General features: G+C 42.5%; 1 protein-coding gene across 8 annotated transcripts in view; it reads right to left on the minus strand.

Annotated features, from left to right (window-relative positions):
- LOC116054052 (aminopeptidase O (putative)) overlaps positions 1 to 17,775 on the minus strand; it is a 73,681-nt gene that overhangs the window by 55,634 nt on the left and 272 nt on the right. For 7 of the 8 annotated variants that reach the window (XR_004105988.2, XR_004105987.2, XM_031305353.1 and 4 more), the window contains exons 2-6: positions 15,290 to 16,146; positions 14,492 to 14,661; positions 13,825 to 14,077; positions 12,763 to 12,976; positions 12,121 to 12,242 (exon numbers count right to left, since the gene is read on the minus strand). Coding sequence is in view for 6 of the 8 variants with exons in the window: in XM_031305353.1 (XP_031161213.1) it covers positions 12,121 to 12,242; positions 12,763 to 12,976; positions 13,825 to 14,077; positions 14,492 to 14,661; positions 15,290 to 16,104 (1,574 nt within the window). In the remaining 2 variants the exon portion in view is untranslated. Of the gene's footprint in view, positions 1 to 12,120; positions 12,243 to 12,762; positions 12,977 to 13,824; positions 14,078 to 14,491; positions 14,662 to 15,289; positions 16,147 to 17,402; positions 17,547 to 17,775 lie in introns of those variants that run through there. The other variant, XM_031305354.2, reaches the window with a different exon arrangement.

The following is a 17,775-nucleotide window of genomic DNA, read 5'->3' on the forward strand; positions in this document are numbered from 1 at the left end:
GAGGTTCTAGACTCCACTGGAAGTCCAAAGTTGCCCTCCACTTTCAATAGTTCCCCTTTTACTTATGTTCCTGACTTTTTACAGATGGCAAATCTGATTAAGATAAACCATAACAAAAAGTATATTCAAAGATATGCTGCACTTTATTTAAATGTAAGATCAAAGACACTCAGAGGTGATAGAAAAAAAAAGACAAATTTGGTCTGGACCCCGATTAGGGTCACTTATGATTTTCTGATGATTGCTGGATGTTAAATGATGGGATGTTTGATATAAAATTGAACAGTGTCACCTTCAGAGCATATAAATTAAACCATGAGTTGGTCCTGTTTCGTGTCTGTTTTGTATGTTTGTGATGTCTGTGTGTTTTTTAATTGACTGCTACAATAGCTGTGCAACAAATTGCCCTTTGGGTGTAATTCTGATTTACTCTTCTCTACTTAGTCATGTTCTTCTGAACAATACATAAAAACATGGAATAACAATCTGAGATTTAATAGGATGCTAAACATAATTGACTGTTAATTATACTTCTTGTTCTTGATTGGCCTTATGTGGTACATCTTAAGACTGTCTTAAGAGAAGAAAAATAAAAGCCCCCAATACGATTAGCAGGTGAACACCCTAAATACCATAGATAAAACTGATCACAATGAGAGGCTGTCTGCATAGAGAATAACAGACAAAAGACTTTAGGTAACCTTTTCTGATGATGGTACCCAATTGGGTCTTAACACACAACATGAAATACTGATTAAAGACCTCCTGTTCTTTCTCACACAACAACCTCATGACTCTAAGTCACCCAGGGTGACTTGGTTCCAAGCTTCAGAGGTGTGAGCCAGGGCAAGTCTTCAATTTGGTGGGACAGAGATTGTAATAGTGTTTCGCTTCTCCATCTCTCCATCCATTATTCATCCCTCCATCTATCGTTCCTGGCTGTAGGCCATTTTTCCCCCAGTGGGACACTTCCATGCATAATGCAGCAGGGGCCCTATCATAGTCCTGTTATTGACATCCATAGCCCAGCTACTGTAAGCCCATAGCTGAGACACTGGTAAAACAGCCCCACGAGACAGAGGGACGAGGAAAAAGATGATGAGAGCTGAGCGTGCTGTATGTGTAAATGAGAGAGTGAGAAACTAAGTAAAGAAGGAGATACAATTCAACAACATAGAGAGAAAGATTTAGAAAAATATGAGAACAGAGACAAAAAGTTGATAGATATTTATGGAGAGACCCTAACCCTGTACGATGAGTTTTGCTCTTTCCCAAAGTGCTGTGTCAACTCCCTGGTGTGATAACTGTTGAACTGCTGAACCAGTGGGACACATATGCTGTTATAGCATCGCTGACGAAATTGTACACATTGTTTGCATGTTTCTGTATGGTATGCAGTTATGGACACACTTTTAAGACACGGTAACAGACAGGTAACGAGATGGACAAAAGCCATACAAAACAAAACAAGCACACAAACTCCAACTTTGTCTATTCTTTTCTATTCAAGCAAAGGTTGTAGAGCTGGCCTTTAATGTCAGCTTACGGGAAGGAGCTTTGTCTTGTTTCCCTCCCTCTCTGACAGAGTCTGTGGGCTATTTTAGACACAGGAGCCTATTTGACCAAACTCCTAACAGCCTTCGTTTTTTTAACAAGTCTGACTTCAAATGTCTGGCATTCCAGGCTGGCTGCAGATCAGCTCTTTGCTCTCAGACAGGGCCCCACAGGGCCAGGCCAAATGCCACTCCATGTAGGGCCTGATCACATGAACGGGGGCCAGGCTGGGGCCCCCGGAGAGCCGCCCCACCCTCATACACTGCATCGCATCAGAGCCTGAAAATAAATAGTAGAAACAATATCAGAGGTCATCAGCAACAAGCAGGCGACTCTGCTGCTCGAGTCTGGAGAAAATGAGTCTTTGTGGTATCGTCACATAAGAAACGAAAGTGACAGGTTTCGAAGTTAGACTGTAGTCTCTTGTTGTTGTCAAGTGCTTAATCTTAAAAAATCCATTCATGCATACATAGGTAGCTGGCTCTAAGCTGGTCAAGTTTGTATCACATGGGCAAAATCCATGTGGGTCATAGCCTGATGAGGTCAAGAATAACTATGTAGACACACAGAGACATAATTTATGAAGATTCAATAACTGTATAAGGTGCAGTCATAACAGAGTACCGATATACAACACAGCAGAGCATCACAGGCACAGACATGCATATGTCTGTGCACATGCCACCCCCCCCCACACACACACACACACACACTTTCAGCAAATTTACTTTGAATCCGTATCAGCTGGGAAGTGATAGCAGATGTCTGATCCATCTGATCTCTTAACAGTAAAACAATCCACAGTGCAGTTTGTTCTGTGTTTAGTACAGAGTCCAAAAACTGATGTCACCCCAGAGGAATGTTCTTGTGTGTGTGTGTGTGTGTGTGTGTGTGTGTGTGTGTGTGTGTGTGCAGAATGATGGAGCACAGATTTAAAACACTATGGAGACTTATTTTTCTATAACGATGATCTCTCTTTCTGTGGTTGAATTCGGGCATATCGCCGACATATTGGAGACCAAACAACGAGAAATCTACGTTAATGGCACCGGTAAACACTGACTCCTCCAAGAGGAAGAAGAAGAAGAAATCTACATTTGTACTGACCCAAAGACACAAAATATCACAATGAAAGTCCTATATCAAATGTTTCACAGTCCTATACTGACTTAATACAATAATAAAAAGGCATCCACAATGTTTCAATGAGTGCTAATGCAGTGCAGTATGAGTTCATCTGGCTACAATAAGCCCCTGTCGATCAGCCTAAGGGAGGTGTCGACATGACATTTATGTGACATAACCCACATTCCTGTATCAGTGCAGCTATTTGCATGCAAACTCCATCACTCATCACACAGCACTCAGAACCCTCTTCTGGCTTCTACTAACGCCTCAGTGAAAAAGACAGGACCAATCTATTTCACAGGATTATAATTTGAGTCGTTTTCTTGCCTGTAGGGTAATAAATAGACTAATTCTTTTCTCTCTTATGTAACGTGAGAGAATGAGACAGTGAGGATATGGAAAGTGAGACCGCTCAGTACTGCGAGGCTATATAAGAAGTGTTTGACAGAATGGAAAGATGGATGAAGGCAAGATCGAAGTTAAATTAGCCAGTGAGCAGAGCTGTCTCCAATACAGAGGTTTCAGGCTGCCACCTGGCTGGGCTGCCTGCCTGTCAGACAAAAACCTGCAGCTGATGAATATAGCGTGGGTTGAAGGTGTTTGATAAGTACTATTGCAACAACACATTTAAACAATACCACAATAGAGAATTACTGGAAAAAAACAAATTCTGTACAAGGCACAAGAACAATCAACAGGTATTAATTAACACGAGGAGGAATGCAGCCCAGACAATGTGACTGTAAAGTAGAATGCTTCAAAGATGAGACTGCAATATTCTTTATTTTTCTTATGATAACAAAGCTATACACAGCTACCAGAAGACTTACAACTTTCAGACAGGTTGCTCACGTCACATTTACGTCATCTCTCTCAGTTGGAGGCTGCGCAGTAACGCTCAGCGCTCACCGGAAAAGTGCTTCTAATATCCGTCCAGAGCAACGGGCTCTGTTGGTCCATTTTATATATGTCTATGGGTGGAACAGCTGATCCACTTGTGCCTCTGTTTACCAGTGTTTATGGCTGGCTCCGAAAGGTCTTTCTCAGCTCTTCGCCACCTGAAAACCTGGCTCTGTAGCACTATCACTCAGAGTAGACTTTCACACATGGCACTGCTTCACGTCCACAAAGACATTTTGGATGATCTGGATATTCAGGGTCTCATGGCAGTTTATCAGCCAAACTCCAGAGCGCAAATCTACATTTGGTGTACCGAAATCATCATAAGGTAGAGACACGGTGTCTAACATCTCTGCGTCTTTTTCCTGCTGCCGTGCAGGCCCAGATGGTAGCCTATATTTAGCCTAGTATGATTGTGATTTATGTATGCCTATTATAAAGAAACAAATAGTCTGTAACTTTTTAGAATTTGTCACATACTCTACAGAAAGATTTTGCATAGTCTGTTACTTTGTGGCACTTAGGCCTTTTTTTGGCCATTATGCGGATTATGAACACTTAATCTACTTGTGGTTGTTTTAAAATAAACATACATTGTAATCTAGACAACCGATTTCTCCCCCCACCAGCACCCCCTGCTGAAAATGACTTCCCGTGCGTCTGCTGGTGACACTATAGAAACTTTTAGGGGGATCAAAAAAGTAATTGAATGTCCATTAATGTCTGTATTGGTGGATTGACCCCCAACATACAGAATGACAGACAGACACTGCCATCCACAGAGCCATGCCGCTAGTGTGGCTAAAAACAGCCTACTGCAACAGCAACTGGTAGACTAGCATGGAGCACAGTTTTCTCCCCAAGGCTAAAAGCAAACCCAGACATCGGAAGCATTACCACCGAGCATTTCACAGCACTTTGTTTCAAATATCTCATTTTGGCCGGTTCAGCGCAGAGGTCCCACAGACATTAAGCCGCCTGGCTTTGCACAGACAAATGAAATTACCCCCAGCCTCTAGGTTCCACTATCACACACACGCCCCAGGTTGCACACCAAAAGCAGCAGCAGCAGCGTCCCCTACGCCATACAATAGACCCATCCATCACTCCAGGGAATGGGTCCTGTGGACTCATCCATTAGTTAGTAGAATGGGTGTGCAGTGACAAGCCTGTCTTGCCACAGCCTCTAATCCAGAGTTATGGCACAGTGCGTCTATGTTGCTGTTAAATGTAGTACTATATGCCAGCTGTTGCCAGCAGGTTCACATCTGAGGGCAGTTCAAAGCAACACTCACCAACAACTGATGACAATGGAAGCATATACAGTACGTATGGCACCTGGGAAAAAACAGCACATGCGACAATGGATGTAATTTTGAGCAATGCAGCACATACATCTGGTCATAAAGATAAAATTCAAAAACTAGCATAAATAAAATGTTTTCTGATAATTCCTGAGGAGAAATACGTGAATGTTCACATCAAAAAGTACAGTATAACTCTGTCCTGTCAAGCTGTGGAAGAGTTAAAGATGGCTCCTTCAGTTGTGAGAAGGTACTGTAGGAGAGCAGGTAAACCTATACTGCAGATAGAGAAGGGAAGTTGAGAGGCCCAAGATAACTAGAAAGGAATGTTCCTGTAATAGCAAAACACTCACTAAACTGGACCCTGCTATCTTCATTAAGAGCACAGAGGAAGGTCTGACCAAGAAAAAGAGTCGGGGAAGCAAGAAGAGATGTATAGAGAAGGCCAAAGCTTGTGGGGTTTGAAGCTGTCCCGTGTGTGTTCAGCAGGAGGTGAGCAGAGGAACAAGGGGAACTGTATAGAAAAAGAAATAAAGCTCACCTAAAAATTTTAACTACTTGCAATCACTTTAAAAGTGTGCACCAGACACTCCCTCGCCTTCTGTCCAGGTGCAGGCATGCAGAGATGCCTTTTCAACTCGCCAGGCTCTTTTGTGTGGCTACAGAAGAGAGGGAAATCCACTCAAGGTAGGAAGAAAGAAACACCTCATCCTTGACTATTTGATTAACAGCTGTCTCCCGTGCCAAAAAGTTCGACCCCCCACATCCCGCCCACCCCACCCTGAACTGCCTCCTGAAAGAGCAGGTCTGTGTCGCACACTTCTAGGGTTACTTCACAGATCAAACTGGAGAGGAGAGCAGAAAGGCAAGAAATCCACTGAGAGATCAGATGGAAGAGGGGAGGACAAGCAGTGGGAGGACTGGGAAAGAAATGGAGTAAGGAGGAACAGAGAAAAAGAGGACGAAATAGGTCAATAAGGAGGCAGGAGGTGCAATTCAGTAAGGGTGCAAAGTGATGGGAAATCATGGCCAATGAGGCAAAAGAGTGAGACTAATGTTAGAAACTGGGGCAGGTTAAGATTAACATCTAATCTTTTTAATTTGCATTTTGTGGTCTGCTGTTATATTTCATTTACTTACCATTTAAGATGATAGCAACCAACCATGCCTTTCATCAAAGTGAATGATCTTTCCTTAATCAGCTTTCTTTTAAATGCTGGTGGTTTTGCATGATTCATCCCATTATTACTGACCACTTTGTAAAGTATGCAAGTTTTTAGATTTATTTCCTCAATTCAAAGGAACGATCAGTGTCCAGTCATTTCAGTATGCCATGAAAAATAGCTTGCAGAAACTTAGAAATTATAATCCATTAAGGTTAGTGTCTCATTGCAAATTAAGTTATTAGTGCAGTGGTTAAGAGTTGAGTCGGCTGCCATCAAATTCATTTGCTTTGTTTTTGGAAAAACAAGCTGATAAGACTAACAATTAGCATAAGTGAAGACTATAATGTGAATTTGGTTGGTTTCTTGTATCAAAAAGGTTGCTGTTTGGAAGCAAGTTTGAAATAAATACTCTCTAGCAGCTGCATAACTATGTAGGAATAATGTAATGTCACAACAATTTTTACGGACATTAATAAAACCCAATATCTCAAAAAACTTATGGTATGCTTTGGGAAATGGTCGGCGGTAATGTGAAGAATATGCGATTTCTAGTTATTGGGTTAAAACATGCAAAAACACTGGTCTGGTCCTATTAAAGATGAAAAAGAACTCAGGTGGTACACTAAAGAGCTCCAGGGCAACGGGGGATTATCCTGCAGGGTACTAACTCCCCCCGGCACTCCAGCTCCCTACTTCCTCCCAACAAGGACCAATGGCCAATGTAACTTCCTGCTAGCCCATAAACAAACAATGCAGTCAACTGAAGTCAGGCTGAAAATCCTCCAGTGCCACTTAGAGAGGTCAAGAGGTATACACCAGTCATAACTTTTACCTAGTGCCTGTGACAGTTATATGGCTGCCTAGTTTGGCTGTGCTGCAAAAAGGAACAAGCAGTTTAACTACTTGATCCTTTTTCTCCCCATTTCTTCGGGCAGCCACCCCCGAGGAGAGAGTTGCTTAAAAGGAATATAACAAAACAGGAGAATGAGAAATGTAATACAAGGGAAGCTTATGTGTATACAGTAGTTGGATAAAACTATTTTGGCAATAAACGTGTTTGAAAGAAGTCTGTTTGTGCAATGTGTTTGTGTTATTCTAATTGAAAACAACAGCGATAATGAAGGAAGTTGGTAATAAAAGTGCAATGAGACGTGTTGAGAGAGATATTTTCAAGTACGTATGAGTGTGGGTTTATCAGAGCCTGCTATCAAGGGGTGTGGGGCGGCCCTTCTTTCCTTTGTCACAAAAAATCCCAACAGCAACAACTAAGGATTACGCATTAATCTGGCTCTATTACAGCTAAATCATAAGGATAACCCGTCTAAAATATGTTAACTTGTTATTGTGTTAATTTCCCCACCAGAGAAAAACAACAGACAACAGGCAATGACAAATGATCTGTTTAGCATTCCTCTAACGTCATGCCATCCCTCTAAATAAACATCCTTACACCCTTATTTGAACATTTGAACAATGCAAGCATTCATACAAACACAAGCACAGGAATATGTCTGTCTACAGTGAAGCAAAACAAAAGGCCTGTTTCAACCCTTGTGTCATTTCTTAACAAAATGCAGGGAAACCACCGCTCTCTCAGGGACGTCAGACATGTCTTCATTTGGGTACGCTGCAAACACAGTGATCGCTGATTATTCTTACAAGTCCAGCCAGCGCTTTGGGACACACAGACCTCAGCTTCAAAGAGCGAAGAGGAAATGCTGTGCCCTTCCGGTCACTCCCAGTCTGAACCAAATGACGTGGTTGAGATGTGATGAGGAGATTACACATCCAAATAAAAAAATTAAGAAAAAGAAGCGTATGAGGTAAGGCACATACAAACAAAAACACAAATGTTCAACTGCACATATAAACACACAAACACACTAATTACTAATGTCCGGAAACAGCGGGAGGTCTGACCATGACAGCTCGGAGCAGATTCATTATATTAAAGAGCTTTGGTTTACAACATTCCCATGTCCTTCAATCACTCAGGACAATGAGCTTTTTTATACGGACTGGAAACAGAAGTAACTTTAAGGGATTCCCCAACTTTGCTCACTGGCGGCAAGTCTTTCATACTGTGTTTTGTTTCGGCTTATCTCAGACACCTCTTCATCCCTCTTCCATACTCCTCTATCAATGTTTAACCATACTGTATTTTTCTTCCGCTCCCTTATCCGCCCTTTAATGTCTTAAAGGTTTTACTAATACCATGGGCAGAGGACACACAGCAGTGCTTCTACATTCCACTCTCTTAGCATTTGTTGTCATAGGAACAGAAAAAAAAAACAGAAGGACAACATGAAAGTGTACAAACAAAAAGAAAGAGAAGATATTGTTTGGCATATACTGTACATGTTGCAGGCTAATATGCATCTGATGATAACTTGGACTGCTAAAGAACTCTTGGAGCCAAAGTAGAACACAATACATATGTTAAAATATAAGAGATTTATGCTCTCATAAAATTGGTTATGTGAAATCCTATGGAAGCTGCATTTGCGTTTGCGTGTGTGTGTGTGTGTGTGTGTGTGTGTGTGTGTTAGTGAATCAGAAAGCCGTGTGGGTGCATTGTATGTGGCACAGCCCTTGAATGCAGACCTGCCCTTACTTGACTCCTTAATCTTCGGTTTCCTGCCCTCCCTCTCCGTATCTCAGAATAAAAACTTCATGCCACTGTGAATCCTCCCCTTTTTTTAAATGTTGCCCTCCCTTCTTTGTATCAGACTACAACAGCTTTGTACGTTCTTGCCACAGCTCTCTGTCCTATAGCCCCTCCACTCCTGCTGTTTCCACTGGGGCACTGCACATAAATTGGGTTTGGCTTGGTCCCAAGCACTGGGGCCCACATACCTCCCAATCTCTAGATTAAATAGCGCCAGTCTCTGAAGTCCTTCCAGGGGCTAATGGCTTTTGTTGCTGGGAATAATCCACACATCCTCTCCCACATCCTGGGGGTCCGCCAGCCTGTCGTGAACCTTGCCTTTACCCTCTTTATCTCTCTCTCTCATCTCCATCTCAATCTACGCTTCCATTTTGGTTGACCTCCCTGCTTCCCTATGGCACAACCCTGTGGTTAAGTGGCGAGGCATGCAGGACCGAACCACCCGCACTGAGGGGAGGATGCAGTGAGTTGACATTGGGTTGAGACCCATGCTGAGTTTTATAGGGAGTCAGTGCAGGTGCTGTCTGAAGCTTAATGAAGGCCCTTAATCTCTTCTCTGTCATCTGCAGCTAACTGGGGTCTAAGCAGCCAGGCCAAGAGGGATAAGTGCCTGGGAGCTATCCTCATAAGGAAAAGAAAACATCCGTCAGGCAACAGCCACAGCAGAACAGCCTCTGTGTTAGCACTTGATGTCCGTTCAAAATAAATACAGCAGAGAGACAGATTTTCACAAGATGAGGGGAAAGATTTTCCGTAGATCAAAGAGCACTCTGTATTTTGGGTGAAGTAGTCAAAATAAGTATGCAAAGTTGAGAACTAGGTCCAGAGAGTGTCCGTTCTGTCACCCTCTGTCCTTCAAATATCTCTGATTGAGACCACTCTTGGCTACAACGTCAGAAATTCACACTGAATGCATATTCAGGTATGAGCTCATATCCTGTCTGGGGCACTTTTCTCCAGAGAGGCCGATGAAGAAGAGGAAAAAGGCAGACGGAGAGAAAGAGAGACTGTGGTTGCAGACCGCAGACACTGGGATGTTCACCGACCACCCTCATCAGTGTACTTTATCAACACAATTTAAAAAAAAAAGGCCAGACATCGATGGTCTTTATTTTGCTTCAATTTCCAATTTTAACTTAATTCATATGGCTACTGGCTAGCTTGCACTCATATCTACAGGCATACAATATGCCAGCTGAAAGTACCATATTGCAGAGAGAATATAACACTTGATTTCCAGGGAAACTATTACTATTGTAGAATGCTAGAGGCCGGACTGGAGAGTGATCGACCGTACAGAGAAGTGGAGAGGACAGAGAAGAACTGCAAATACAGGGGGCTTGAAGATTTAGGGATATTATGAGGGCAAAGAGAGAGATAGAAAATCAGGAGATGAAAAGAGAAAGAAGAGACAGTGTAGGGTGAAGAAGTGACAGAAGGAGGACACTACCGATTTTCAGGATAGAATGATTACAGAAAACAGAGGGAGTAAGGTAATAAAAAGGGGATAAATATAGAAAACGAGTGGAGGCGACACGAGCTAAAGAGGGAACAAAGAAATAGTGCAAAGGACAATGAATCTGTCATCCTGTGGTTTTGCGCCCACCCATCTGCCCCCAGACCTCCACTAAAGCTGCACACAAACATACATACATAAATACACATAGGTCTAGTGTGGAGCAGAGAGTCTGCAGACCACCTGAAATCTCTTCTGGTAAAAAAAAAAAGATATAACACAGCAGACTATTGACTGGCTCGCTGAGTCAATGAAGCTGCGCCCAAAGAAGAGGTTTGCCACCTCTCTCATCCAGAGGGTTGGGGTTTGGGGTTAGGGCGTCTCTAAAGGTAGGAAAAAATTAATTAATGAAGAAGGAAGAACCATGTTATGTTTGGAGGAAGGGATGGAGAAAATATAGTGTAAACTTGACTGAGAGTGTCAACATCAAAAATGTAAAAAACGTGTGAGCAGGTTAAGAGAGTTGTGGGAAATCGTAGAAGAAGAAAGATGTTTGGGATGGAAAGAGGTGGCGAGTTTTGGAAATGGGATGAGGAAAGGGGGGAGTAGCGTTTTGGTAAAGGGATGAAGGGACGGAAGAGAAAAAGTCATGAAAAATAGCAGGTTGATGATGGGACAATGAAAGAACACAAGACAGGGATAGTGGATGGAAAAGGTGTTTAAAGTAGAGGCCTAGTGAAGAGGCTAAAATAATCCTTTGTCTGCCAACTTTTATCTGTTTACATTTTGTCTGGCTTCAATTTAGCACTGCTTGAGTATTTTAATGCAACTTTTCTTGCTGAAAAAAAATATTCAATAGTGGAAGAATTTTGGCTCAAAAGCACAACTGAAACACATCCTTTTATTAGCACCCTAGACATGCTAGCAGCTTAAACATAATGGAAGCCAGTGTTGAAAGTGGTTATGATGGGTGAAAAGGAGGGATGACAAGTGACTGAACAGAGTTTGGAGGGAGTTGGACTCTTTATTTCAACAAAGAATTCCAATGTGGAAGATCTCCATGAAGAAGATTGAGACAGAGTGAGAGGGTCTGGAAATGTGAAGTATGTCATTAATCATGCAACCCAGAAACATTTTACTTGAAAAACCAAACCAGAAGCAGCAGGATAACGTTGAAAAACAACAAAGTGCTTACGTTGTTGTGGCAAATCTTTTTGATGTTCTGTTTCTTTACAACTTGTAAATTATTGTCCAAAAATGGGCCTTAAAAATGACACCAGAATACAAGGGTTGTTGCAGTAACACCTCCATACACCTTAATTGAGTGTTTTAGCATCTTTCAACTCATTATTTTGGTTTTACGGCGTGCAACTTTACTGTTTTGGTTCACTCTCACAGCTCTCGTCAGCATCATTTCCAGATGGAGCAAGCAGCTGTCTCAGCGAACAAAGCTCAAAGAGCCACACAAACTCCCAAGCACCAATCAGCAAGCAGACTAATTTAGCTACTAGTGGGTGAACATATCGGAGCATTTAGCAGTTATGAGCCAGATATTTCCCTCTGGAGATGGTGGAGACCAAAACTGAGCCAACAGGAAAATGAATATTGGACTTACAGTAGTTCATCAGAAAATGAATGATAATGTTGCTCTGTATTTTCTGGATGTGTAAAAAGGCAACTGTTTACCATATTAACTTAAAAGATGATAATTGGTCAGTTATGTGCTCAAAAGTTGTTTCTTGCTAGACCCCAAGTGGTCAAAAAATCAGTTAGTCAAGGTTTAAAAACCCATAGTAGAATTTCATTCTTTAGTGTTAATTCCTTGAACACCTCATACCTCTTAAAGTTATCTACTTTACACTAATTTTAAACGTATGAGCTCTTTCCAGCATTTTGCCCAATTCACACCTTCCACCATTCTACCAAAGACCTGGGTGTCATTACCTGGCCATGCCCAGACTGGAGAATCCTGCTGGCACGATGAGAACATCAAGGCGAGGAAAAGGGTGAACACCCAGAACGGTGTGGGCTGCAGCCAAACATTGAGGCAACAGCTTGAGGACTCCCTGCAATAGGAAGGCAACAAGTTTCTCAAAACAACCGACAAATATACAATCAAGTTTTACCTGAAGCAGATGTGTATGTTGATACAGAAGGGAAGGATATAACAATAGTTTGTGAGTACATGTATTTGCTCTCTAAATATGTGTTGTGTATGTATATGATGGTTCTATGTGCTGCAGGTCAGAGGATATCTAGAAGTATCAATTAACAGGCAACTGCACTTACTGTTTGTTGTGAATGTTTCGTGACTCATCTGAGGCATCATCTGCTCAAAACTGACAGATGGGCAAAAGCCTTGACTTAATACTTATAAATGTTATTCCTTCATTCATTTAGAGGATGAGGGATGTTTTAAGCAGTCCTCATGGGAATACAGTCTCATAATTTTACCATTCTGTCAAGAGAATGCAGTTGAAAACTGCTGGCATAATGACACAAACATTAACTGATGCTAATTGTCTAATCTAATCATATAAAAAAATATGTAGCTCATGTCTCAGTGGTTCTTTGTCAAAACTCCACCTGGGCCTTCTGCAGCAAGCAGACGGGGCCAAACACACGGTGTGGAATCACCCGCTGGGACCTAGCCAACTGCTCAGTAAATCGGCAAGGGTAGTCGCCATGGGAACAACAGATGCCATCATCCACCATGCCTGAATAATCAGTTACAGAGAGCCCCTCATCCTCAAGGGAAGAGTAACAGAATGCAGAGTCTGAGCGGGTGGTCTGGTCTCCGCTGTAGCAGATTAAACCGGGGGAGAAAAGTTTAATAATCCAAGGTTAATAACGATGATTTAATGAATTTATTGAAGTAATTGAAATGATATACAGTTGTTGAGTTAGTGAACCAAATATGGCACAATGTGTCCTGTCTCTCTGTGCTAAGCATGGAAATGAAAGCAGTGGAAATATGGAATATATACGTCACAAAGGCAAACCACAGTGATCCCAAAAATATCTAGGTGCCGACATGCAATCTCATTCACTCTAAATCTAATATCCAGCACTAACTCTATCCTCAGCATCAGAACCATTCCAAAGGTTTTGAGCGCCATCCAAGTTTCCTTCCAGCCATTCACTAAATATAAAGGCTTTCCTTGTAGAGGGATATTCCTGGGGCCTGCAGCAGGCTACAGATGGGCTGCTGCTGGAGGAAAACCATGAGGGGAGGAGGAGGATTACTGGAAACCACTGGCAGACCTGCCAACCTGCTGGCCAGTGGAGAGGGAGACCCCAGCCCAACCCTGCCCTGCCCACAGCAAGCCAGCCCTCTCTAATGCCCCAGGCTGCACTCCATATCCTGTACCTCTACGAAATTGATGTGAGCTTTACTTCTTTTGGTGTCCAAAGATAATTTCTCCTTGGCACTTTACCCAATGTACTATGGTAGAAGCTGTAATGTACTTGTGAACACAAGCTGATTGAGTGCTGCATCCTATCCATTACACTAACTTCACCTGCACCATTTTTGGTACAGCAAAAGGAAAGTTTCACCATGGAATGTTGAAAGGCCAGACTTGGCTTAATAACAGTCTGGAAGGAGGAGAACACAAGAAAAGAACACAGGAAAAATAATAAAAATACCTGCCAGTCTTGAGTGAAGAGCCCTTTACTACTTCACTAATGGAGCTTACAAGTCCAGACCTAAGGTCAGCCTCGGTCCATTCCCCAGGCCCAGCCCCGAGTTTGGCGATCTTGCTACAATGCGCCCCGGCCCTCACCCCTCTTTCCAATGCTGGGGGAATTTCTGCTGTGACTTGGTGCCAGTGGCCCACTGCCAAGGTGAAGGTGGAGGCAGGCATGGGCATAGTGACGTAGTAATTCCAGATTAAGAAGGCTGCAGAGAGTAGAGCGAGGAGAAGAGAGAAAGGATGAAAATGTCAAAGGTAGGGAAACGGAGAGGATAACAGGCAGATATCATGGGGAGAGAAATTAAATTAAACATGTGGACTGAATTGCCATTTTGTTTCACTTTTTACTATTCAGTCTGAGGTTGCTTTCATCTTGCATCTTGTTATTTCATCCCAACCAATCCCTATCCCTCATGCCAACCTTTAAAAAGGCACAAAATTACATATTTCCACCTTATTTATTTTACAAAATAAATTAGTACCAGTTTATTTTTTTTAAATAAAAGGTGTTGTATGCTGTACAGAATGAAAGCCCTTTGAGGCAAATTGTGATTTTGGGCTATGTTAATAAAATCGACTTCTACTGGTTGTCACAAAAGGTTTGTGAAATAACAGCTTACGTGTGTCCCCGTCCTCAGTAGGTACAGTCTGCTCCTCCCCACTCATCAAAACCACACACTCACTGGGGGCCCGTACTGTTGCATGCCATGTTGACATGGCAACAGGCGGCTCCTGGCAGGGGAAGAGAGCTCGGTTGTTGATGGGAGAACCGGCAGTGTAAACACACACCCTGGAAGGGTAAACAATGGTAAACTATAAACAACCTTCATTTCAGTGCTCAAAGGATCCACCAAACAGAAACACACACATACACGTAAAGCATCTACACACAGAACAGAACATAATAGCCTGAGGCGTGAATTAATGAATCAGTATTATTCTATTCTAACATGGCAAGCTCAGAATATTACACTGTAATTCGAGTAGCAGAAATCAGAGCAGACGTGCTGCCAGTTCCCAGTGTTAAAATATTTAAGATAAAGTCTAATCATACTACAAAATCACTGTTTTATGGAATGGCATGGGTTTTCATCCTGGGTGTCAGTAGCTCAGTCTGTAGGGAGTTGGATTGGGAACCGGAGGGTCGCTGGTTCAAGTCCCCATACAGACCAAAGTATGGTGGTGGACTGGTAGCTGGAGAGGTGCCAGGTCACCTCCTGGGCACTGCCAAAGTGCTCAGGGGCTCTGTCCATCGACAGCTGCAGTCCCCTCACTCTGACATCTCTCCATTAGTGCGTGTAGGTACTGAGCATGTGTGTGTATTTCAGGCCTGTGTGTAATGTGTATTCTAACAACAGAGTGAAAACATTGTAATTTCTCTTGCGGGATTAATAAATTATTATTATCCTGAGACAAACCTGTTGTCCTGGTCTTTGGTCCACCTCACAGAGCCTCCTGTTGGCCTCGTCTCATAGCAGATCCTGAGAGCACGAGGGAACTCCTGAGGTGTCGCGACCCCCTTCTTCCTCACCTGCAGACTCCATCGGTCTCTCTGAAAATGCAGTGAGCTGCCATCCTGAGCCCCATGGGCACGGCTACACAGCAAAAACAGCTGGTGCTTCTGCCTCCATCGGCTAGAGGGCACCGAGATAAGGTTCTGAATAAAGGCTGCTTGTGGGTTCACTGAACTGACATCTGACCTCTCAGATGCAACCATGGATGACACAGAGGTGACGTCCACCTCTTCCACCTTTGACACATCCAAGTCACAGCAGTCCAGCACTAAGGTGAAATCACCGTCACTGGTGGTTTCCCATGAATGTGAAGACTGAATATTTTCGGTTTCAGCTGCAGTCTGCGACCCCACGGCAGACAAAGCCTGAAATTCAGCGCCATCCCTTTCACTAGCACCAAACATCTTCTCCATCCTTGTCGTAGTCTCGCCAAGTCCTTTTGTACCATCCTCCACTGTATCCATATCCCGAGATCTACACACGGACACATCCCGACTCCCTCCGGCCTCTAGAGTCCTAGCTCCAGGTCCAATGTCATCCTCAGCCTTAGTCCCTAATCCAGAGCAAGGCTCCAGGAACAGAACAACACTACCACTGATGACCTTCCTGTCAAAATTAACAGTCAGGTCCAGCACATAATGTCTGACAAGTATGTGGTTAGTATTGGCTCGGAGTGGAAGGTCATCCGTGTCGCGGTTTAGGTCCTTGTCTGGCTCCATGTTACACAAATGGCGTCAAAGTTGAGCAGAGGATGGCTAAATCTAGGAGGCAAGACCAAATATATAACTTTATTTATTTTTTGTTTCCAAGTTTCAAACGTTTTATCTTAGGGTAATTGAGAGACTATATTTATGTAAGTTTCAGACAAAACTATTAGTTGATATTCTATAGCTTCCTGTGGGCTGAGGTACTTATTTTAGTTTGTGAATTAAGTGTTCTGCCAGTGATGAAGCCAAATTTGTCAGCATCTGTATGCTAAGCTCAAACTTAAATGCCAAACTCCATCTGTTCACACATTCCACAAATATTTCCATTAGGGGTGCACCAATCCGATATTAAGATTGGATATAGGTCCCAAAATTGACAAAATAGCTTGATCGGGGATCGGAAAAATTAACAGATCCACGGGCCGATCCAGTTTTATTAGTTTTTTTCCCTCTGTCGCACGTGTGTCGCATGCTGGAAGAGTTGAGTGTACAAATAAATAAGAATTCAATACATTACATCTATGTTATTTTGTCTTAGTTAGGAAAGTAATGTTTAGTTAGGAAAGTCTGGTGTCTTTAGTCTCTTCCACATGGTGGAAGGAAGGTATAAGGTGGAAGGTATACAGTGTATTATTAATTCAGCAACAGTATTGGATTGGTATCGGCTATCGACAGATACAAAAAGCCCAGGCATCAGTATCGGGACTGAAAAAGTCGGAACGGTGCATCCCTAGTTTCCCATACAGGAAAACAGTTTCTTGATCCCATTCTGATCTGTGTTAATGAAGCAGTAATAGCAAAACACCTTAGCTCAGCACTAGGAACAGCTAAAGGTCTGAAGCAGCCAGCCTTTATTAAAGCTCTCCTGCTATATAGTTTCTGCTGTTGCAATTCTTCCATTTGGCCTGCTTTGGGTATGAAGCAGGCTTGGTAAGACATAAGTGCAAACCGTTTATAGTAGGAAATCCTTAGACGTTATTGAGTGCAGGAGTACACAGAATTTTGAGCTAACAAAAACAGAGGACAATATCTACAGTCAACTACAGGAAAAAGCAGAAAATCCATAATATCTCTTATGGTAAGTAATAAAAAAGTACTGGCTAAAAACATCTGACTTATATGGCCGCTCTGTTTCTAACTATACTCCTAATGCTCACTTGTAGTGAGTAGTGATTATGTTTACTGTATTTCTGCATACTGTTACTATAGAATGGAATAACAAAAGAGTGACTCCAGGAATTTTAAAATGTGTCATTATGAGCTTAGTGGAGTAAAGATAGATATTAAATCGATAGAAGTTATTAACTTACTTTGTGAAAAGTTAAACTGACAGGTCAGGGCGCATTCAGTGTCCTTGCAGGCGAAACAGGTAAGAGCTTGCCTTTTATGCATACTAAAGTCAGACCAGATACAACGTAACGTTACTGTTCCCATCATAAAGGGTTAGCCTTGATCTTTGTTTTTGTTTTCTAATTACAGGGTATAAGGTTACAGAGCTTTCTGTAATGGTTAAGCACCTTGGCACACGTAGCTATATACACATACTTAAGTCGTATATGAGAGGACTAGACGGTGCAGTGAGTAAGACAGCACAAAGACGAGTCATGTTGGTTTAACGTTTGAGTTTTAAACTTCATGGTGGCGTGAAGCTAACTGACAGTATGACACGAGAAAGTTCACGAG

The sequence above is a fragment of the Sander lucioperca genome, chromosome 2, assembly GCF_008315115.2.
Source record: "Sander lucioperca isolate FBNREF2018 chromosome 2, SLUC_FBN_1.2, whole genome shotgun sequence".
Lineage (NCBI taxonomy): Eukaryota > Metazoa > Chordata > Actinopteri > Perciformes > Percidae > Sander > Sander lucioperca.